A 24,493-nucleotide genomic window follows, 5' to 3' on the forward strand; every position below is an offset into this window, starting at 1 on the left:
GTTAATGAAATAGATAGGAAGTGGCGTAGCCGAGGAAGGCGGGCTCCAGGGGTGGGAAGTGTGCCCTGCTGGTGGGCATGCATGCATGAGGCTGTGCCGGCGCAATGGCCGCGGTGGACTGTGTCCTGAAGCTGGGAGGCAGCGCACTGACGCACAAAAGCCAGCTGGAGACCCTGAGAGCAGAGTCTTTGCGCGGGGCGGCTGCTCTTGTGCACAAGCTCCGCGGGGCTGGACTGAGGAGGTGCATAATCGTGCACGGCGCAGGGTAGGAACATAGCCGCGCTGATCTGGCAGGGGGTGACTGGGCAGGGCTTGTCCCACCACGATCGCTTGGCGAGCCACCACCAGGGAAACGCAGCAGTGCAGTGCCCCCACGTGCTGACCCGAAAGCAAGCGCCGCCTTAACGGGCAAATCTGTGCACGATTATCAGTGGGATTTCCTAGTAAACTTCACATCTAATACGGTCTTCAAGCCTAGAGACGATTAAACCGATCACAATCTGCAAAGGAACTTGATTTCAATAAGATACAGTACACAAATATTTCCGTATTTCCCCCTTCCGCTGTCAACAATTGCCCCTCCTCTCCCTCCATTGCCCAATGCCCACTATTTTATTTACAGTTGATGAATGGCAGATTTTCAAGCAGTGGAAACGGGAGAGAACACCCGTCATCTCACTTTGCCTACTGATAAGACCAGCCCTGCTTGCTGTTGTATTTATTGTTCCTAGGATTAAATCATGGATTGCCATGGGTGCTCCGTCATTTCGAGTGACACTGAATGACTCCGTCATTTCGAGTGACACTGAAGCATGTCATATGTTTGTTGCTTCTTGTGTTTCATCCCATTGGAAATTTCTTCTAGTATGTATTGCATAATGTAGGGTGAAGCTAGGAGAACCTGACTGATCTGTTATGCTGTACTTATGCTATATACACTGTAAACTGTATAGAATATCAGGCACGTCCAACAAGTAGATCGTGATCTACCGGTAGATCACTGGACATCTGTGGTAGATCACCGGCTCCCCCCAAAGAAGCTCAACAACTTTTGCTCCCCTAAAAATGTTCAACATTTTAGCCCTTCACCCCCCAAAACAGGGCTTTCTTCCCACCTCAGAAAAGCTCAACAACTCTGACCTGAACTCCTAAAAAATGGGCCTTCCTCCTTCCTAAAAAATCTCAACAACTTTGACCTGAACCCCTAAAAAACAGGGCTTTCCTCCTCCCTAAACAACTTTGACCTGAACACACCAAAAGGGGGTAGATCACTGCCAGTTTTTAACTCTGTGAGTAGATCGCAGTCTCTTCGGAGTTGGCCACCCCTGGAATAGATGACCCATAAAAGAAAAACAGTTCTATGAGGTTTTTTTGTTTTTTTAAAAAATAAACAGTCACTTACTGCACTCTGTCTTGCATGGAACATGGAAATAATAACTCTGATGGCAGCAGCGCAACCTGTAATTTCTAGGCTTTAAGCCTGCTGGGATTATCACAATGGTATTCTTACAGGACTAAAGAATTCTCTAAATCTGTGGCCCTAAGTGTGAACAGCGAGTTTTGAGCAGGAGCCCGTGGAAGAAGCCCTGTACATTCTCCATTCCTCTCTTAGAAACGTTTTGCTCCTTGGAGTTGTTAACTCATGGATCTGAAAACATAAATGCTCCTGACTTGCTCCATCTCTTTCTTTTAATCTGCCCGTTATGCTTAGCCAGGGATGCAGGAAAGATTTGCCAGCTCACTCACCCTTTGTAATTTGTCTTGTCTTTTCTCGACTAGAGGAACATTACAAAATCTGTGTGTGAAAATTTCTGTTTTAAAGAGTTCTCTGTTGTGATCTTGCTCTTTACCTGCACAGGATTACTTGAAAAAAGTATAAATGCACATTTTAAATTTCCAGCAGGTGGCAGTAGTTCTCATTTGCAAAATATATTGATCTTATTTGTTCAGTTCATTCCATTGATTCCAAACAAGTGAGAAAGAGATCTGAACATTACAACTTCAGTTGTGGGGTAAGAATCTGTGGAATATGCATGAAATGTTGAAAAGTCAAGACCAAGGTGGATCTATTAAGTTGCAATGGCAGTGTCTGAGCTCAGGGAGGGAAATTAAACTTTATGAAAGTGTTGTTGTGTAGGATAGGCTTCAATAAGTTGTGTTTGCTCTCTGTTTGGACATTAATGCAATAGCATTAATCAAATTATCGTTCAAAATCCTAATATATAAGTATTTTCTACAGACAGCCAAGATCCAAGGGCAGTGTTTGCATATCACAGTAAACCATGGTTAATGGTTTACTGTGAATGTGCAGTTGGGTCCCACTTCGCTCCTTCCCTACCATAAGCAGTTCGCACATCTCAGTAAACTTAGTGTGAGTGGGAGCAACAAGCCATCAATGTGCTCTTCATAATGGTTGCTGTAACAGTCTGGGGTGAAGAGATATATATAAATGTGCAAAATAAATAATGTTTTGTACCAGTAATTACGTGTACAGTGGAACCTCGGTTTACGAACGTGATCTGTTCCATGGAGGCGTTCGTAAACAGAGGCGTTCGTAAACAGGACTGTTTATAAACCAAGGTACCACTGTACAATTAAGTTTGCCGGAAGAAATATCAACAACCTCAGATATGCAGATGACACAACCTTGATGGCAGAAAGCGAGGAGGAATTAAAGAACCTTTTAATGAGGGTGAAAGAGGAGAGCACAAAATATGGTCTGAAGCTCAACATCAAAAAAACCAAGATCATGGCCACTGGTCCCATCACCTCCTGGCAAATAGAAGGGGAAGAAATGGAGGCAGTGAGAGATTTTACCTTCTTGGGCTCCTTGATCACTGCAGATGGTGACAGCAGTCACGAAATTAAAAGACGCCTGCTTCTTGGGAGAAAAGCAATGACAAACCTAGACAGCATCTTAAAAAGCAGAGACATCACCTTGCCGACAAAGGTCCGTATAGTTAAAGCTATGGTTTTCCCAGTAGTGATGTATGGAAGTGAGAGCTGGACCATAAAGAAGGCTGATCGCCGGAGAATTGATGCTTTTGAACTGTGGTGCTGGAGGAGACTCTTGAGAGTCCCATGGACTGCAAAGAAGATCAAACCTATCCATTCTTAAGGAAATCAGCCCTGAGTGCTCCCTGGAAGGACAGATCGTGAAGCTGAGGCTCCAATACTTTGGCCACCTCATGAGAAGAGAAGAATCCTTGGAAAAGACCCTGATGTTGGGAAAGATTGAGGGCACTAGGAGAAGGGGACGTCAGAGGACAAGATGGTTGGACAGTGTTCTCGAAGCTACGAACATGAGTTTGACCAAACTGCGGGAGGCAGTGCAAGACAGGAGTGACTGGCGTGCTATGGTCCATGGGGTCACAAAGAGTCGGACACGACTAAACGACTAAACAACAACAACCACTGTACAAAATTGGACCTACGTAATTTTATCTTTAAAATGTTGCATTAGATGATAGGTGTGATTGGGGATGCAGAAGCACTCAACCCATATGCAGTATCCACGCACTGTCCCCACCTGCCTGCGACTCCATCACTGTGCCAGTGTCAGGAGCAGGTAGACAGCAATGGTGGATGAGCTCACAATTGCCTGCTTTATTCACCTCACGTGATTCTCGTTTAGTAAACATGCACACAGATTGCTGGTAGGACTGGCACTAATACTATAAAGCAGGAGTGGCTAACCTGTGTCTCCCCAGGTGCTGTTTGCCTGACCCAGGATGGGATGGTGGGAGTTGCGAGTCCAATAACATCTAGAGGGCCATAGGTTAGCCACCTTAGTTTTACAGGTTGAGGTAGCAGCTGAGGCTGCGTGTGATATCATTAAAGCAGGAACTTGTAACAATCCGGATTTTGTTGGTCTCCTCTTCCCATCAGTCCCAGCCAAAGTGGTCAGTGGTCAGAAATGATGGGAAACCATAGATGCCTTGTCCCTTGCATTAAAGGGCATCGAGTTGTCAATTAGCTGATTTTCATGTTTACATCCCAGAACAGTGCCATTTGGATTTTCTTCCCTTGGCGCTGGTAATACAGGGTGTGCTGAAGCTGACTAAACTCTCTTTCCCAGCGAGTATTCTTCCTCGGTCTCCCATGCCAATCTTATTTTTACACGCTCTCTCCAGCTTTTCGTCCTCAGCCTGCCATTTCTCATTTGCTGCTGATAAGCGTGGATTAGCTCTGGAAAGAGCCTAGCCAGACTCCAAGGCCTGCAATGACTGGCATGCTGTTGGTATGGGGACCAGCGGAGCATTGTCTGGTGCGATTGGATTACTCTGAGGGTTAGTATGCAGAGGGTGGATCTGCATAGGAATAGAAGCATCTTTGGCATTATTGGAGCCAGCTAGAGGATCTGTAACATGCAGCGCTTGAGAGAAATGTGCTTTGATGCTCAAGGGCTTAGCCCAAATCTCTGAACATGTCTCATGAACAGGTGTGAAGATCTTTCAATTACCACCCGCCCTGTAAAGCCTTTCAAAGGTTTTGAGAGCCAAAGAGGGCTCTCTAACTGTGACTCAAGCAGGCATAGTGTGCATCTGCCACAAATGAGGCTTTGCCTATTTTGACTATCCAGCTTATCTCTGCCAACAGTATGGTGTGATCTGTTGGCAAGAAACCACTCAGGCTAGATCTACCAACCTGGTAGAGATGTTTTTGACTCCAGAAACTTTGGACTCCAACTCCCATCAGCCCCAAACAGCACAGCATCTGAGATGACAGGAGCTGTAGTACAAAATATTTTTGGGGTACCAGGTTGGTGAAGGCTGGGATAGACAGCAAGCTTACGGTACCTTATTCATTGCAGCACTCTCTTCTTCCTGCCATCTTCCAGTAATAGGCTTACACCAAGGTAATGTCTGGATTTAAGTGGAGTTACTGGCAATGGACAGTAAGCATAGCTGCCAAGTTATCCCTTTTTTTAAGGGATTTTCCCTTATGCTGAATAGGCTTCCTCGCGAGAAAAGGGAAAACTTGGCAGCTATGTCAGTAAGGCTGGTGAAGGAGAACAATGGCTGATTGGACTTATTTCAAGGATACAGCCCGCTATCAGTGACTGGCTTTGCATTAGTATGCAATGTTAAAATGCCATTGAAAACATGATGATTGTGGGACTGGAAATATAGGATCTAGCAATTGCTAGGAATAGCCCCTTCCCTAGTTTTTGTGAAGAAGTGGGGATTGTGCAACAGTTGGGATTCTGCTGCAGTTTGTTCGAGCTTACTTTCCTCCAGGTTATTTCCTCCACTTACTGTTAGGGAAGCACCGTGCCTTGATTTTAACATGTCCCTTCAATGTCGTCTTCAGGATTGAACAGAGGTTATGTGTAAGAGCTGCTGAATTCACATTTTTTTGCATCACACAAGTTATAATTATTGAAGGATCTTTTCCCTCTCCTGCTTAGTCATTAAAAGAAAACTTTTCAAGCAGTGTGCTGGGGCCCATCAGTGATCCACAGGTGCATCACCAGCCCAACTCTGGGTGCTAAAAACAACGTGGGACCAAGATACCTACTGGAATGGGTGTATCAGATCAACAGCTAATTTAGCTGCCAAGTTATCCCCTTTTTTAAGGGAAATTCCCTTTATGCTGAATAGGCTTCCTCGTGAGAAAAGGGAAAACTTGGCAGCTATGCAGCTAAATCAGGTGAGGGAAGAAGTTATTGAACTACAACTCCCATCTTCCCTGGTCTTTGGCCATGTTTGCTGGGACTGATGGGAGCTGTAGTTCAGCAACATCTAGAGGGCCAAAGGTTCCCCACTCCTGAGCAAAGTCCTGAGCAAAGATGAAAGTCTATTTGCTCTAAAGTTTGAGACCAACCATCTTTACAGCCGAATGAAAGTCCCATTGTAGAGCTGTGGTCAACTCAGTGGGATTTTTCCATAGAATCGCCTCCAGCTGAACAATGTTTTGGGGGCTACCAAGAGACTTACTTACTTAATGACTGCTTGTTAAGGCATTTTGTGTTCCTGTGGCACAAGGCCCTGGAGATATCCAAAGCCCATTATTCCGTCAGAGGCTGCCTAGAAACTCTTAACGCATAATTGCCATTAATCAAGATCAGGAGCAGGTGGTTTGCTCATGAAGTGGGAGGGGGAAAGTGGCTTTCCCAGTATGCAGCATAGAGGGCAGCTATGGTATCCGTGACTGGCCTTTAGTTACATGCAGACAGACAGGCGATGTGAAGGGCCCTGTGTCGGGAGACAGCTCCCATAGGAGCAGCACTAGGCTGCGAACAGCCATTAACTTAATTGCCATGACCAAATAAATCTTAAGCACTGGAACTCAGCATTGACTCTGAAGAATTGCAGCTGCAGCGCTTGCCAATTCTTTAAAGCCTTTTGGAGGGAGATGCAAAGATGGCACAGATGAGTAGTGTTCTCAGGGCTGGGGAGAAGGATCAGAGGCAAGTGGAAGACCTTGGCCACCTGCGACTCCTTCTAGGGATTGATTCTTCTCTCGCGTCCACTTTACCACCTCTGGGCCTAACCAGCCATTACAGGGGACACAGGGCTACTGCCAACCCTGGTTCCATCCAATAAGAGAAACGTGTTACAGTGGAACCTCGGTTTATGAACACCTCGGTTTACGAATTTTCGGTTTATGAACACCGCGGACCCATTTGGAACGGATTAATTCACTTTCCATTACTTTCAATGGGAAAGTTCGCTTCAGTTTATGAACGCTTCAGTTTATGAACAGACTTCCGGAACCAATTACACCCATGCTTCGGGTTAAGTACGCTTCAGGTTGAGTACTCCGCGGACCCGTCTGGAACGGATTAATCCACTTCCCATTACTTTCAATGGGAAAGTTCGCTTCAGTTTATGAACGCTTCAGTTTAAGTACTCCGCGGACCGTCTGGAACAGATTAATCCACTTTCCATTACTTTCAATGGGAAAGTTCGTTTCAGTTTATGAACGCTTCAGTTTATGAACAGACTTCTGGAACCAATTGTGTTCATAACCCGAGGTACCACTGTATTCCTTGCTCTCACTCCAGTTAATGGCTGCCACTTGTAGGGGAGAAAGGAACAGCTGAGTAGGATGTCATGTCACATGCCTGGATAGAGAGGAGTGTGAGAGTTTGCTAGAAAGTAGGTTGGTGGGAGACTGGAAGCCAAGATGGCGATGTGAGCAACAGCCTCTATTTTTTCACTCTCCTGGATTTTATTTTATTTTCAGCTTTGGCTGCTGGCCCGCATTACTTGCTTTTGGTGTAGAAACTAGCCCATTGCACAAAGCTAAAAATTGCATTAATTTGCCTACTCTCTATCCATTTTTGCTTCTGCTCTGCCCAGCAGTAACATGTGGCTCTCAGAAGGGAATGTTACCTTCTGGCTGAAAGAAAGTTCCCCACTCCTGATTGAAAAAGACCCTTCTTTCTTTCTCTCTCGGCCTCTCTTTGTTTCTCTCTCACACGCACCCTCTTTCTGGCTGACAGTGTTGTATAAAAAGGGATTGGACAGGAGTTCCATTACCTCTGACCAAACTAAAGCTTATGAAGAAGAAAGTGAGTTGTGAGCAAAATGTGGTTGTTTCATGCATTGATTGGCCCTTAGGCATGGTATTCCTGGAACACTTCTTCGCTGTCAGCGCTGTCTTCTAGACATGCTCTCCATCTTTGAGTTCTTGTGGTTATCAGAAGGCATTTTGCAGGAGAAGGGGGAATTAGCTACCGTGGCTCATGCGATCTGGCTGAATTCCAACTCGGCCAGTTGCATTTGGCACCTCTGAAATCCCCACTTGTTCTTCGGTGGGTTATTATGGGACCCATTTAGGCAGAGCTGTCGCACACTGCAAAACAGCTGCCCCTTTTCAGTTGAGAAGGGAAGCAAATTATGCAAGCTCCCGCCATGCATTATGGGAAGTAAATATTGGCAGCATTTTAACAGGAGGCTTCAGCAGTTTTTTGTAAAAAAAAAAAAAATCCCTTTAGCCGCTGTGAACTCCCAAGATTAGAGATGGTGTGAGAATGGGAATAATTTCATTTGTTTTCCTATTTAAGCAGACAGTTTCCCGGGGGAGAGGCTGCCAGTTGCCAAATTGTTTGGAATAAGTTACTCCTGGGGAGGGGGGAAAAGAACACTAGAATGCTCACATTTCACCTTAGTCCTAAAAACACCCCTCCCAGGATGTTGCTCATAGTCACTTTCCTGCAGCTGTGGGGGCAGCTGGAAACACCCCTCCCAGTCCCATCATAAGACACATTGTGCAAACCTGTCATAGGGAACCCGTGGCCACTGTCAGATGTTGCTGGACTACAACCCCATCATCCCTGGCCATTGGTCGTAATAGCTGGGGCTGATGGGACTTGCAATCCAAAAAAACATCTGGAAGGCCACAGGTTCTATTATTATATTTGTGGCTTTTTTCCAGAAAGGTGAACTGAAAGCGACTTACAAACATTTTAAAAATAGATGTCTGTGTTATATTTCACGTACGTTTTGGGGGTGTGGGGACTGTTAGCAATGGAAAACTGTCTTAAAGTTGCTTTCCTGAACCGTATTATGAATTAGATAGGCAAGGATGCTTCCTGTTGCAAAGTACAAACAGGAGTTGCCAGCATGAAACTCACTCTCTGGCAAAGCAAGAGAACCAAATGCAGATCATCATGTGTGATTGATGTGTGGGGGAAATACTACCAATGGCTCTCCTGCGCATTTGCACAGAGGGAAATAGGCACCTGTGCATTGGCCGTTCATGTTCTACACTGAGCGCACGTTTATGCGCACAAGGAAAAGTCATGACACCTGAAGCTGTTCTTTGTGCACCGATTCTTAACCAACCAATTTGTAGATTAGGTTGATGGCTAAACTTGCAAAACATGGATATGATGCTTCATTTATACTATATATGCTATAAATTGACACACGTTCAGGTTCTTGTCAAGTGTTCCTACATTTGTCAAAAGTATGTGACCAGAAATGTGGGAGGATAACATAGCAGCTTCTAGAGATGAGTGAAAATTATTAAGTGATAATTCCAAGGTTGTAATCCTACAGGTGCTTACCTGGGAGAAAGCACCATTGAACGCAGTAGATTTCCTTTCTGAGTAAACATACATTACAGTCTTTTATTTGTGCAGCTCAAAGAGGCCAGTGTACCTCGTGCTTCTGATTCCTTGCAATTAACATAACATTTGAAGTAGGTCTCATAAATCTCACGCATACTAAGACCTGTGACCTTGCTGCCAGTGAGATACATATGCTCCTCTTCAAATGATAACTTATTTCAGGAAATCAGAGGCATGATTTGCACTTAACAAATGTGTAAACTGACACTCTTACTTTTTTGCTAGGTTGAGGGGGAGGAATGGAATTTTATTGTGTGACCATAGGCCATAACAACATAAAAAAACAAAATAGTTATATTAAACAAATCACAGATATCTGGTAAAATAGATCAAATTTCAAATTGGATCAAATTGTTAAAACTCGCCATTCAAATAATGGCAACTAAGAATTTTTTTTAAAGACCATTATAAGGTTAAAATTAATGGTTAAAATTAATGAGTATAAGTAAAGGTTAACATTAATCTACATTAATATAAATTACAATTTGCATTGATTTAGCAATCCAAAATCCATGATCCTTTAAAATCTTTTTTTGTACTGTAAAGGGCATCTATAAAAGCTGGCATGTTGCAAATTTTCAAGCTTCAATCAGAACTTAATAACAAAAAATGAGCTTCTGAGAACCTGATGATTGAGGTTTTTTTCATCTTAGACAGGGAGTCAAGTATCTGTCAGAAATTTCTTTAGTTGATTGTTGCTTTACCCAGACAACCAGACATTACCCAGAGAGGGCTTTATCCATGATGAAAGGTTAAAAGAGCTAAATATTTGTAGCTTGCTTAAGTGATGAGACAGGGAGATATGAGAGCAGTCTAGGAATACTTGGAGGGTGCTAATTCTTTTTCCTGCCTGATAGTTATTTAGCAAGGTTCACAGCGTTAGCGTATGTGAGATAAAATTAAGAGGTAATATATTAAGATGCAGTATCAAGGTGCTACCATCTTTGCCGTATCCATGGGATATAGTATTCAGAATGAAAGCAAGAGTTTTCCAGTGTGAGACCACTAACCCCAAAAAGTTAGGAAAGTAAAGGCTGCTGGCCCAGAGGATTGGAGGAAACCACAGCTCTCAGGCTTTCCTATAGCACCATATAATGCACCTTGCTTAGAGAATGAGTGGCTCTACCAGTTGCAGCACTCAGAAGATAATAATAATAATAATAATAATAATAATAATAATAATAATAATAATAATAATATATTATTTATACCCCGCCCATCTGGCTGGGTTTCCCCAGCCACTCTGGGCGGCTTCCAGCAGAAATATTAAAATAAAATAATTTATTAAACATTTAAAGCTTCCCTAAACAGGGCTGCCTTCAGATGTCCTCTAAAAGTCTGGTAGTTGTTTTTTCTCTTTGACATCTGGTGGGAGGGCGTTCCACAGGGCGGGTGCCCACTACCGAGTAGGCCCTCTGCCTGGTTCCCTGTAACTTGGCTTCTCGCAGCGAGGGCACTGCCAGAAGGCCCTCGGCACTGGACCTCAGTGTCCGGGCAGAATGATGGAGGTGGAGACGCACCTTCAGGTATACTGTTTAGGGCTTTAAAAGTCAGCACCAACACTTTGAATTGTGCTCGGAAACGTATTGGGAGCCTATGTGGTCTCGGCAGCTGCTCCCAGTCACCAGTCTAGCTGCTGCATTCTGGATTAATTGTAGTTTCCGGGTCACCTTCAAAGGTAGCCCCACATAGAGCGCATTGCAGTAGTCCAAGCGAGAAATAACTAGAGCATGCACCACTCTGGCGCAACAGGTACATCTGTAATATTGTTCCGAAGACAGATTTTCAGCACAGTCTCATCACAGCAAACTGGTTTGAGGTATTACAAAGCTAGATTTATTCCTAGAGATATGGTTTCGGTTTCTTTCCTCTATCTACAAAGGCACCTTCGAGCTCCCGCCATCCTCATTTTGGAAAGGGGAGAGCCCTCTTCATGTGTGTGGCATAATCATGTAGATCAAGAGTGGCGACCTCAAGCCTGGGGACCAAATGCATCCCTCCGAGCCTTACTATCTGGTCTTTGAGACCCTTCTCAGGCAACACCATCCCTGCTCCATACCCCTCCTAGAGTGCATTTGCCGGGTTGAAATCTGTCCTTGGATTCTGATTTGCTTGCTTGGGTGGAGGATAGAGAAGATTGTGTGTGGGCTTAGTGTACAAAGGTAACATTTACATCCGTTCTGCCCACCTCTGGCATGGAGCCTTCAGAAGGTGGCCACTCTATGTGAGCAGGTCTGAAGCCCATGGATTGTTTCTGAGCCTCCAAACCAGGGTCATGACTTCAGCAATGAAAGACTTTTATCTTCAAATGTGATGCAAACATTTGTACAGTAGCTGAGACAGTATTTTAAATAAGCAATGAGTTGTCAGAAATTGAAGCCACTGGCACAATCAAACTGGGGTGCCATTTTATCGTTTGGGAATAACAGTCTAGGACGCCCTTTTCACACTGAGGCAGATGCCGGTTGCCATTCATTTTCCTGCTCCATAAGAAATATGAGCCTGTTATTTAGTAAATCCTTCAGAGTCTCTCCACTGGGTTCCACTCAGCTTCTCAGTATGGTGCCCCAGCTGAGAAGCATCTTTCTGTGGCAAGTGCCTTCACTTACATGCCTGCAGGCAATGCCAGAGAGTGTTTGCGAGTCTGGAAACACTTCGGTCTCTGTCCTTGCCTCACGTGTGTCCTCTCTGCTCTGGTTGCTAATGTATCTTGTTGCTGGTGGGGATGCCATCTGGATTATGCCCTGTTTTTTGATTCTCCCCACCCTGCCAAAGTGTTTTGCCACCCGGTGATGTTAGTAGTACATAGTGATATGGAGAAGCTTGAGGAGAGAGACTGATGTTTCCAGGAAAACAATGAGAGAGAGAGAGAGAGAGAGAGAGAGAGAGAGAGAGAGAGAGAGAGAGAGAGAGAGAGAGAGAGAGAGATCCTAATTGGGAGCCACCCCTAAACCAAACATAATGTTGGCTTGATCCTGTGATCAGAAAGAGATGCTAGGGCAAGTATCCCCAAACTGCGGCCCTCCAGATGTTTTGGCCTACAACTCCCATGATCCCTAGCTAACAGGACCAGTGGTTGGGGAATGTGGGAATTGTAGTCCAAAACATCTGGAGGGCTGAAGTTTGGGGGTGCCTGTGCTAGGGCATGTGACTTGACGACAGATGCGCCCTGGAGAGCATTATGGGGCTCCTAAACTAGTATGATATATGAAGTTCTCACTCCTGCAGGGCTCAGGAGCAAGGGACCCTCAGCCCAGCTGTTGATAGCCACCGTGCAGTCACTGACTCCACGGTGCAATAAAAATAGACTAACTACTTGACTAAGGTTGCTGACTTCATGGAATAGTTGACAATAGCAAACAACATTTGTTCAGTTGATCCACCAGTTAGACTAGTCCAGGCATCCCCAAACTTCGGCCCTCCAGATGTTTTGGACTACAATTCCCATCTTCCCTGACCACTGGTCCTGTTAGCTAGGGATCATGGGAGTTGTAGGCCAAAACATCTGGAGGGCCACAGTTTAGGGATGCCTGGACTAGTCAGTTGACCCAAACCTGGCTCCTGGATATGAACTTAATCCGAAATAAGTTCTGGTGCTGATCTGCTGAGTTGCATCATGGAAGTCAGCCTTCCTGCCTTCCCCCCACACCCACACCCACACCCTATATTGCAAAGTGGACAGAATTACCTAGTAGTGGAATGTTGTGCTTAGGAATAGCTAGACGGAATGCACTCCGAGAGATGATATATAGGATGCTGCTTATTGCCGACTTGGTGTCAGGGTTGCAATGTTGTCACTGGACATGCCTGTATATGGTTGCACGAGCCTATGGAGGCGGCCACAAATATCCGCTCCTCTTGGTTTCATCTCTTTGTGCCTTTCCTATGCTAACCTTTCAGGAGAGAACGCAACAGCCGCCCTGCCAGTCTTTTGGGGGCTTGTGGCGATCTCATCCCATCTCTATGCTACATTAAAAATAGTTTTCAAACAAACATCTCCACCCTTTTCAAAATGATCCCCAAGCCATGGATGTGAAATCGCTGCTTCATCCCCCTTGCCGCCACCCAGACTTTCCCACCGTTGCTTATACATTCCTCTCTCTCTCCCTCTTTGGCATCTACCTTGCGTTCGGCCTCATTTTCTAAAGGCCTCTGCTGGTCATTTTTGTCCCACTTTGAAAATGTTTAATTACCTGTCCTGCTTTATGCTAAATGCCAACTTTTCCTGGCTGGGAATGTGCCTTGGACACACACTTGTTCCTTCATTCGCCAAACAGCTTTCAGACCAGTTGTCAACCTGGTCTCTCCCATGAAAATGCTAGGCTCTTATAAGTTGCTCATTACAGTCTTCCTTCATTAGGGTCATCGGAGGGGGGAGTGTCTTTAAATTAAATATGTAATAATGAGACTTTGTACCTTGGGAAACTGTCTTTCACCCTTGCTTTTGTGATTGTGATGGAGTTGCACAAGAGTTGTAGGGATCTGTTTGGGATTGCAAGTTCACAACCCAGGCATGTTGCAAGTCTCCTGATAAAGATGGAGGCCCCTTGGAGGAGGGTCTTGGATAACAATTTTGGTGCACAGACAGGCTGATGTGGAGGCAAGTGTGTCTTTTAAGTACTGTATCCTGACCTTGTTGGCAGTTCTCGAATGGGAAGTATTGAATCCCCATCCACATACAATATTCATTTAACCAGCTAACAGAACAATCCTGTATTCAAGTTATACTGGCTGAGCAGCTGTACAAGCCTTACTATGCTGACAGAACTCAAGACACACGTTAGGTACAAAAAAATTACCAGAGAAATGGCTGGATCAGGATTGAAACAGGGACGAGGAGGGGGCAGAGCACATTTCTACTGCAGATATGAAGCAGGGGTGGGCTTGGGTAATCTTTTGTAATATGGTGGCCTGTGTTAAACCACTGAGCCTAGGGCTTGCCGATCAGAAGGTCGGTGGTTCAAATCCCCACGACGGGGTGAGCTTCCGTTGCTCGGTCCCAGCTCCTGCCAACCTAGCAGTTCAAAAGCACGTCAAAGTGCAAGTAGATAAATAGGTACCGCTCCAGCGGGAAGGTAAACGGCGTTTCCATGCGCTGCTCTGGTTCGCCAGAAGCGGCTTTGTCATGCTGGCCACATGACTTGGAAGCTGTACACCGGCTCCTTCGGCCAATAACGTGAGATGAGCGCCGCAACCCCAGAGCCGGTCACGACTGGACCTAACCGTCAGGGGTCCTTTATGAGGCCAAAATTTGGCACCCTCAAATAGATCTTCACAATTATAGATCTTCTCAATATTGTGCCCCCTTGGCTCGGTGCCCACACCACCCTAAATCTGACATTGTATGAAGTTCCAGGGGTGAAATGGAAAAACAGGGGTGCTGTGTGTGTTGTTTCCTCCAGTTTTTACAGCTTTTAAAAATTTGTTTCTGAAAAATAGGGCAAAAAGTGAAAAAATGGGCCAAATGTTGCTAGGTTCCCCCTGCCCCAGGCCTTCACATCTTTACTCAAGACCATGCTTCTCTTGAGGGGTCAAACTTCCACCAGCCCTGGACCTGGTACAAAGAATTCCTATCCTAGGGGATGGAGATTTTAAATAGCCACCTTAATACTGATGAGCAATCTGCAGACATCGCCACAACAGAGCATAGAATGTGGTGTAACTCAGCAGCCAATCACAGCACACCATAACTAGTCTATATAAGGCCACAACCCAGATAATACGGTACATGGAATAGGGATAGGAATATATTTCTCTGGCCTGATGTTGAGGCTCACAAGAGGAACTTTGGTGAGGTGAATGAGAAAGAAAGATCGCTTGCAAAAAAAAGGGAGTACTTAGCACAAACCGCCTGTCCTAGCAACTTCAGCATATTCTCTTCCTAGAACTGTACTAGGTCCCTCACCCTGGGATTCTGTCATCGTCATTCACCCCACTCCAACAGCTGGGTGCGCCAGAACAGAGCAGCCCACCGCAAGCCAGCAAGGGAGGAGGATTACCATATTGCAAAGTATTCACCACCATCACTACTTTTTCTATATGTGAATGCTGTGTCTTCCCAGTACTGTATTGCTCAAACGCTCTTTCCCCTCAATAGTGGGAAGAAATGTTCCCTACACAGGCGAGACCAACATCCCAACATGCAGGTAAGTTTGCAGCAGTTTCTGTTCTGACCAGCCTTCCTCACAATCAGCACTGTTTCTGTTCCTCTGCAGTTCAGTTTCCACTAAATGATACCGTATCCATCATTTCTGCTGTTTAACGCAAATTACAACATTATTTATGTAATTTATGGATTTAACATAATGAATGACATAATTTCCACACTATTTGTTTCATTGTAAAGGAAACGACAAAACAGGTCATTAATCACACATCAGTTGATTAATTAAATCAGAAAGTTGGGACCAAATACCAGTCCTATTCACTGGATGGATACTTTTCATATTGACTAGATTGATTTCCATTCCAGACCTGGGATGGAAACACAAACAATGGCAATTTACACAACAACACACGTTGTTTCCACACAGTAACCCTTAAGAGGAAATGTTAGGTACAGTATAGCTATAGTCACAGTCACTTCAGTCATTCCCTTCCCTGCCTCCAAGGGTGGGGAAGCTGAGGCACAAGCACTAGCTGTAACTCAAGTGGAACCACTCACCCACCTTTCTTGTTCTCTACCATGCATTCAGGCTACTTTGCTCTCCACAGGCTGCTGTTCCACAGACTAGGGACCCCCACCCTCACACATTCTGTATAGTGTTGGCGATTCATTCCCCGTGTGCAGTCATGGGTTTGTTGTTTATCACATGACTGTATATGTGTTTACATTCCACAGGAATGGGAAGTGACGTAGACAGGATGTTTGTCTTACTGTGTTCTGTGAAGTGGGACTATTGTCCTTTGTTCTTTCCCTTTGCTGTCTGACACTAGAGAGAGAGGGAGCCATGTTGCAGTGCTCCATGTGTATTTATATGTAAATAAAAGTAGATTAGCCAAAATGCTGAGTTGCTGAGTTCTGTTACGCAACTGCGCAAACCTCTGCGGAACCCTGAGTGTGCTGATGTCTTCTGGCATCAGTAGCTGTGATGTTCAGGCTGAGGAATGCTTTTGAAGCTCCTGAACAATCGCCCAGGAAGGAGGGAACATGCCAGTCGGGCATGTGTCTCTGCCAAGGTTCTACTCGTGTGTAGGACATCCTGACATATAGACCAGGTGGGAGGCCTACCCCATGACAATCCACAGGGACCAGGATGTTCTCATAAATTCGTCCAGGCTGTTGACAACCTACTTGTTCCAGGCAAGCTTCTACATGACAAGCAGTTATGCAGGAGGTGAAAATGCTCCTACAATGGTGCTGGGCCCATAAAGGACTCCACTAACTTCTCTACTGTCTGACAAGGCCCTGCCCAACATGCGTCTTTTCCTTTCAGGATGGTCTTCATCCCAGATGCTATTCAATATGGAATGATGAGTTTGCCACATGCATTGTTTCTTTGTTGCTAGAGCGTGGTAGATCAGGACCACGTTCTCATCAACCTGGTTTGAGCTGGCCTCAGGATGAGGTTCTGAGGAGGGCAGGCAAAGTGTTGGGCTCAAAGGCTAGTGGCTCCTCCACTCTGCTCTCTCAGGTTCCCTAGATCTTACAGGGTTGTTGTAAGGATTGCAAGACAATTCTGTGAAGTCTTCCAGCACTCCATATAGAATCATAGAACTGTAGAGTTGGAAGAGACTCGGAGGATCATCTAGTCCAATCCCATGCAATGCAGGAATATGCAGCTGTCCCTCACAGGAATCGAACCTGCAACCTTGGCATTATCAGCACCACATTCTAACCAACTGAACTATGTGCTAGTTATTACTACTGCTGCAAATAATAATTATCAATGCTCCCAAATCATCAGTGCCGTCTCCTGCTGCCAATTACTGCTCTGTCATCCTAAGAACGTTTAATTGAATTTTTACTTACTTGATTTTTTTACTGTAAATCTAGGGACGTTTACTTGATGGGGTGGAAATCCTTAGGAGAAAAAAAGAAGTCGGGAATAACAGTGTGGCTGTCCTTGCCCCCTGCACCCCCACCAAAGGGGGGGCAGGAATCCCACTTCTGGCATAGGGTCATTGTGGCTAGTGCTACAGTTAAAATTCAGATTGTCTGATTGCGTAGAAGACCAATCAGGGCAGGGGTGTGGTTGGGGAGAATGGGGAACGTGCACCTTTTCAGCAACCTCCTCCCCTAGCAAAGGTGTTTATCCCATTGACAAGCAGTCAAGCAAGCCCCCATGGTCCTTTTGTAATTGCTGCATTAGCAGAGGATCAAGTAGCACTTAATGGTTGCACGCTGTCATAAAACATGCTTGAAAAGGTCAGGCCCCTCGTGAAGGGAGAATATTTGTGGCACTCTGACATAAGCCTTGGCTGCTCACTCGCAACAGGTGCATTGCTTGTAGCCCCTCCTCCAAGAACCAACGTCTGCAGTGAACCTCCTCTCCTTACCACATGCCAGGCTGCTTTGCATGACTCCTGCTTGCTTGAAGCTCTCACAAATCATTGCTGAGATTAGCAGGGAAGAATGTGGAAAAGGCATTCAAACGAAGAAATGGTGGGCAAAGGCAGAAGGCAAAGAGGAGCATCCGTTCCATCCTCCATAGACTTTATAGCATGGAATATTATAATTGTAGAGTTGGGAGGGACCCCAAGAGTCACCTAGTCCTACCCCCTGCAATGCAGGGATCCCAGCTAAAGCATCCATGACAGATGGCCAGCCAACCTCTGCTTAAAAATCTCCAAGGAAGGAGAGCCACCCGAGGGAATCTGTTCCACTGGCAAACAGCTCCTACTGTCATTTTTTAATATAAAAAAGTTATATACTCCCCCCCCCCCCAAGAAACTCAGCATTGCTTGCAGCAATAAAACAGGCATTGTCAAAGACCAAAACAGCCAAAGTTCAAATCCACAAAAAAACCATAAAAAGCCCACTCATTAAAACACACACACCACACATATACACCTCAGAATCAACAGAAACAGCATAAAACCATAGTAGAGAAACAGAAATGAAAATAGCATTGCCATAGCCACAGTGAGGAGGCAAAAAAGGTCTTCACTGAAGGCCCTCCTAAACAACAATATTGTGGCTTGGTGAATCTCAGTCAGGAGGACATTCCACAGGATGGGGATCTCTACTGGAAATGGTCCTTCACATTGATGCCTAGTAGTCCTCAGATAGCCAAGGAATCTGAAGCAGGGTCTCAGATGAGTAGTGGACCATGTGGGGAGGAATATATGGAAGAAATGGGAGAATTACTGCTTCCCATTGCTGAGTGGCCCACAGGGAAAGCCTCTTGGTCATTTTGATTGGTTCTAGTAGTTACTCAAGCTGTTATGGCTTTCCTTGTATTTCTATGCAACGAAGGCGAGCGGCTTATGAAAATACAGAAAGGACAAAGGCACCCTAGGGTCCTATGCACCAGAGTATACTGCAAAGAAGGTTTCTGAATTGGGACTTTCAGAACTTCATGGGATTGCACACAAAAAACTAAAAAAAAGTGACTAGCTGGGGATTGGTTCACAGATAATTGTGTTGCTGATGTGTGGAAATCAGGAGGGAACAAAAGCTAAAGGCGAATATGGCTCCCAGTACGTTTCTGAGCACAGTTCAAAGTGTTGGTGCTGACCTTTAAAGCCCTAAATGGCCTCGGTCCAGAATACCTGAAGGAGCGTCTCCACCCCCATCGTTCTGCCCGGACACTGAGGTCCAGTACCGAGGGTCTTCTGGCGGTTCCCTTGTTGCAAGGGCCTTGTTGAAGAGGGCCTTCTCGGTAGTGGCACCTGCCCTGTGGAACGCCCTCCCATCAGATGTCAAAGAGAAAAACAGCTACCAGATTTTTAGAAGACATCTGAAGGCTTAGAGAGGCTATTGATCTTTAATCGATTATTTTATTCTTCTGTTGGAAGCCGCCCAGAGTGGCTGGGGAGGCCCTGCCAGATGGGCGGGGTATAAATAATAAATTATTATTATTACAGTAATGCTAATGTGTGTATTAAGCACTATATTATGTACAACAACCATTAGGAGCAAAGGACTCTGTCTTATACCTGGTCAGATTATTTCTCCATCTAGCGCAGTACCATAGCTGCCAAGTTTTCCCTTTTCTCGCGAGGAAGCCTATTCAGCATAAGGGAAAATCCCTTTTAAAAAGGGATAACTTGGCAGCTATGCGCAGTACTGACTCTGTTCTGGCTATCATAAGCTCTCTGGGGTCTCGGGAACAGATGGTTCCCAATACCTGCTACCTGCGATCCTTTTAAATATCGATGCCAGGGGTGGAACCAGCCTGGGACTTCCTGAAGCATGAGCCCAGCCACTGAGATGTGATCTCTCCCCATAACTTCATAATGATGCGGCATCAATATTGCCAGACATAATGAACATTAACCATCTGAAGGCTCATTGTCTCTGGTTTTTGCCATCTGTTTTTTTCTCTCCTTCCCTTCCTGTGATTTGGGAAAACTTTAAGGCCGCGGTGGAAATAGAATCCTCCCTTAATGACCAAGGCTGAAAAGAGTGGTCAGTGCTGGAACACTTGAAGTTTCCTCCGACACTGTCAGTGTGGGACTTTTTTAATGGGGGACACTCACTGTCCTGCGGCATAAATCAGTGCCACAGCTGAACCTTGAGATGGCACAGTCTGTGTGGTCCCAGGAAGGGAAAAGATTATCTGCATTTGAATAGCTGTGTTGTCTTAATAATTGATTGCATTGCTATTTTTTAATGCTGGAAAAATCCCTGGCAACATGAGAATCATGTCTGGAGCTATCTGAAGGCCTCTTTGTGGAAGCCTTCTCAAGGGAAAGGGTTGGCACAGATGCACTCTTGGGTTGGCTGCAGTTGGCTGGCTAGAGGGGTCTGGAGATTAGCAGCTAAATTGGAGATGTCCTTGCAGGATGAAGCAATCAGCTCTTCTGTAACTGTTTATTCAAAAAGAAACTATTAAGCTGAATGTTGGTTTGTTACAGTCAATGGAATCTGCACAGGATCCCCACCCCCCCAGTCAAGTAAACAAAAACAGTAGGACATCAGCCACAAGAGTTGAGACTCCCTAAACCTTATCTTTGATTGTTCAAAAAATTCATTGCCAGCAATCCAGTGAAACTGCAGACATTCCAGATATAACTTCTCTACTTGCATAGAAGTCTATGTTTCCTGTGGAATGGGAGTCTTGCATTCGTAATTGAATAAGCTACATCAGCTGCTCTATGTGTAGGGCAGTGTGCACATGAATTTTTGCATGCAGTGAAGGGGATGTGGAGCTCTGGAGTGGTGGCACTGTTTTCCCCCTTGCTGAAGCCACCGAATTCTAGATCTTTTCCAACTTCAGGTGAATCAAAGTGTTTGCTTGAACACATGAACTCTGTATCCAGAGCTCCCCTCCGTGTCTCAGTCCAGATTACACACTCACCCACAGTACCGTACCTTCCCCACATTGCACAGGGAAGATTTGCAAGGGGGCTTCTACTCACGTTGGCTTGAGCTTATTAGGATCCCTAATCATGCAGCAGGTTCTACTTGTGTTCAAGCAAACAGGAGTAGAAATCCCCTGCAGGCCTTTCCAACTCAATGTAGGGAAGGTTGGGGACTAAGAGCACAGGGTGATGTGCATAGGCATGGCAGTGGTGGAATTTGTGTGCACACTCCTGCTCCCAACCACGAGCGCTGCATTTCCATGTTCAGGCAAACAGAGGAACGCAACTTCAATATTAGTGTTTAAGGATCAATGATCCTATGCAGCAGGGAGCAGATGTGCAATCTCTATTGTCTTTACAGTGGCTACTGAAGTCCTTCCTATTTCAATAAGCCTTTTAAGGTGAGATCTTTCTCAGTCTGTATCTGCACTGGAACAGTTTTTAATACACTTTTATCATTTTATTACTTGTTATTTTATGTCCTGGGCTTCTTTGAGAGGAAGGGAGGGGGGTGTACAATTAATTAATAAATGCAATAAACTTGTGGCCCTCCAGATGTTGCCAGCATGGCCAATGGTTAGTGAGAATGTAAATTGTGTTTTACATAATTGGTTTGACTCCAGATATCGTTCATCTAGATATTTATTTATGTTATTATATTTTCAGTATATGCGCTCACATCACCTGAGCACCAGAATTCAGACCTTTTATGTTGTTCTGATGCATGACTGTAAAAACACAGGACTGTGGGGACAAGCATGCTACAGTACTAGCTCCACACCTTGTCACTATTCTGGTTGCCCTGCACAAGTTGGAGTCTAGCAGATTGCAATGAAGAGAGTCTTGTACCTGTGGAGGCTCCTTGTACGTTTTGAACTCTGGAAAATCAGGGCTCTGAAACGTGCTTCAGATTGTTGCCTTCAAACTCGTGGAAAGTAACTGGAATGGCAGTGGAGGTGGAGATAGCTTGCGCTTCATGTATTTACTCAACCCAGATAGTGAATGCCTGAAGAGGACTAGTGTGCCCAATAATGATGCTATTACATCACTTCAACTGCCTGGGGCAAAATACTCTGTCTCTAATCACTCATGTAATTTAGGTTTGTAGATTTCTATGGTGATACTGTGAAGGGGAGAGGAAAATGCAAAAGGTGCTGGTAAAATTCTTCCTTTTTATTCCATATATCAGATAACAAGACATTTTGAGAAATAGCTCAGTGATGCTTGACAGTATACTGCTAGAGAAATAATAAAATCCCAGATGCTGCTATAGAAATAATAGAAGCAGGAGGTCAGTTTGGGGATGTACCTTTATCATTTTTCCTCCGTGTTGTTTGGAGGTCTGTCAGTGACAGCCTGTAACCTAATTTGTTACCTTCTCTCTGAAGAATGAGAGAACATGTCTAAGTCTGAACAACTAATTCCAGATATTATTATTATTCCTGATGTTTCCTTTCTAGGAAAGGAAGACTCCCAAGACTATGTACCAAGCAGTTATTAACCAGAAGCTACAGGGCCTGAAGACTCTTTTATAAATAACTATGTAAAGAGGTGATAAACATTCATTGGGGTAATTTACACTGTTCACCCAATTCACCCTTCAAAAGTGCCAGTGCACAGAAACTAGCACCTCTGATGTTGGCAATGTCGAACACACGCACCCTTGGCTTCTCCACTTCTGTTTATGTACGGCGGGTCGTGGGCCTGATCTCACAGGTCACAATATGTTTCCCAATAAAAATTGTTCATATACCCAAAGCCTGAAGTGAAAGAATTTTTACTAGAGCTGGCACCATGGAAAGGGTATGGATGTTGACGGTAAACAAATACTACTGCTGGCAGTGTGAAAGGGCAGCTTCTGTGGGATTGCTCCCTCAGGAATGCCAAGTGCCGTGTGGATTATACCAGCAGGGGTTAGGAATTGAGCATTCTGCTGACGAGTTGCGTCAGCGCCTCCCCTATTCTGAGCTCACTTTCCCCTTTGCAGCCTTTACACTATGCAACTTCTGTCTCTTAAGTTGATGTGGCTTCATGTTATCATCAAGTCTAAACCAAATTTGAGAATCTGTTTTACAGAGGGGTTTTTTTTTATTAAAACAACAACAACAACAACACAAAACCAAACAGGCAGGACCTTATTTTGTCCCCTTTCTGCCATAGTGAGGTTTGGAATCTACAATTGTCTAAAAAACAACAACTATGGCCTTGTTGGCAGCTCTGCAGAACTGGAGTCTGCTTCGCTAGCTGTATGTAGAAGTTGTGTGACAGAAGGGGAAGGACTAGGACAGCCTACTTACTATTATTATCATTATTTATTAAATTTGTATACCGCCCTGTACCCACTGTGGCCATCACAGCATCCCTAGGAGTGACCTGAAAGCTGTGTAGCACCTAGTAAAGCCTAATCTATTACAACTGCAGTCTCTTCTTGCTATGTTCCACCTTTGTTGTTTAGTCGTTTAGTCGTGTCTGACTCTTTGTGACCCCATAGACCATAGCACACCAGGCACTCCTGTCTTCCACTGCCTCCCGCAGTTTGGTCAAACTCATGTTCGCAGCTTCGAGAACACTTTCCAACCATCTCGTCCTCTGTCGTCCTCTTCTCCTTGTGCCCTCCATCTTTCCAAACATCAGGGTCTTTTCCAGGGAGTCTTCTCTTCTCATGAGGTGGCCAAAGTATTGGAGCCTCAAGAACACCTTAAAAACCATTCCAAACTTTATGGTTTTAAAAGAAAACCATAAACAGCTGAGAGAAAAAAAGCCCTGGGGATCCATATGGCTATTTTAGGTATGCCCATGATTTAGGCTTCCCTAGTGTTGCCTCAGTTTCAAAAGCATGAAACATAAGCACAAAATCCTGTTGAGGGTGAGGAGCTAAGTACAGGTTGGTAGGGATAGAGACAAAATTTGCTTAAAGGTGAATTTATCTAATTTCCACTTTCTGAAACAATGTGCAAATTGAAACACGCCCATGTTTTTGAAATTTCACTTCTCTGAATTTTGCAATGCAGTTCTCTAGCCAAGTAAAGTGTACAAAAATGCATACACCAAACTCTGCATATATTGACGAGAGTAGCATACAAAATGCTTTATATTTAGGGAAATTGCTTTGCAAACTTGTGTGCATTAAGTTTCAAGCTAAAATGCTGCTGAGTTCTCATGAGGGCTTTTTTTAAAGTGCACACTGATATGAAAATGTGGAGGATTGAGTTTAAAACTGGGAGTAGGGTAATGAGAATTGCTGCCTCTTGTCCATCTTTATCTCTTCCTGTGGCTAATGACATCCTCCAAATGAAGCACCTTTTCAATGTGGCAGGGGATTCATTTCATGAAGAGTGAGCTGAACCTTTTTTTGAGACCCCTCGGACTGAAGGGCGCTGTCCAAGATTTTCATGGACTCACTGGATACAGGATAGGCCTCACTTGAACATAAATGTGTCATCAGCTAGGCCTCCTTCTGCAATTCTTGCACCTTTTTCTTTCCTGGTCCTATCAGGAATAGGCGATTTGGGCTGCAAATTGGGCATGTTCCCCTCAAAGTAGAAAACAGTTGCTAGATGAAAAGATGGAAGTTCAAGGATGCAGAATGTAAAATGAGATATGCCTGGGGGTGGGGTGGGGTGGAAATATGCTGAATGAATCTAAAAAGCACATGACTTGGCCTAAGGAATGGGAGATTATCCATTCACTGTCATGAAGATAAACATGTCACAGACGGTCCTTTGGACCATCTGGGGATACCTGATCTGCCAATAAAAGAGATTGACAGGAGCCTGCTGGGCTTCATTAATGCCCAAGGCGGAAAACTGTTTGCTGGCCATTATCTTCACTTCAAAGGCGTGGATTTGCACCAGTTAAAAGTGGACAACAAAAAGGAGACCAACATTATTCTCCTCTTTTGCCTTTCTCATGGGTTGATTTATACCTCCTGGCCTATTAATC

General features: G+C 44.7%; 1 protein-coding gene across 2 annotated transcripts in view; it reads left to right on the forward strand.

Moving 5' to 3' along the window:
• Positions 1-28: 28 nt before the first annotated feature.
• LOC118089509 (uncharacterized) overlaps positions 29-24,493 on the forward strand; it is a 36,700-nt gene continuing 12,235 nt past the window's right edge. The window contains exon 1 of one of the 2 annotated variants that reach the window (XM_035124266.3): positions 29-265. In XM_035124266.3, coding sequence (XP_034980157.3) covers positions 105-265 — 161 coding nt within the window. In that variant the 5' untranslated portion in view covers positions 29-104. The remainder of the gene's footprint in view (positions 266-24,493) is intronic. The other variant, XM_060277177.2, reaches the window with a different exon arrangement.

This window comes from Zootoca vivipara, chromosome 7 (assembly GCF_965207765.1).
Source record: "Zootoca vivipara chromosome 7, rZooViv2.hap1.1, whole genome shotgun sequence".
Classification (NCBI taxonomy): domain Eukaryota; kingdom Metazoa; phylum Chordata; class Lepidosauria; order Squamata; family Lacertidae; genus Zootoca; species Zootoca vivipara.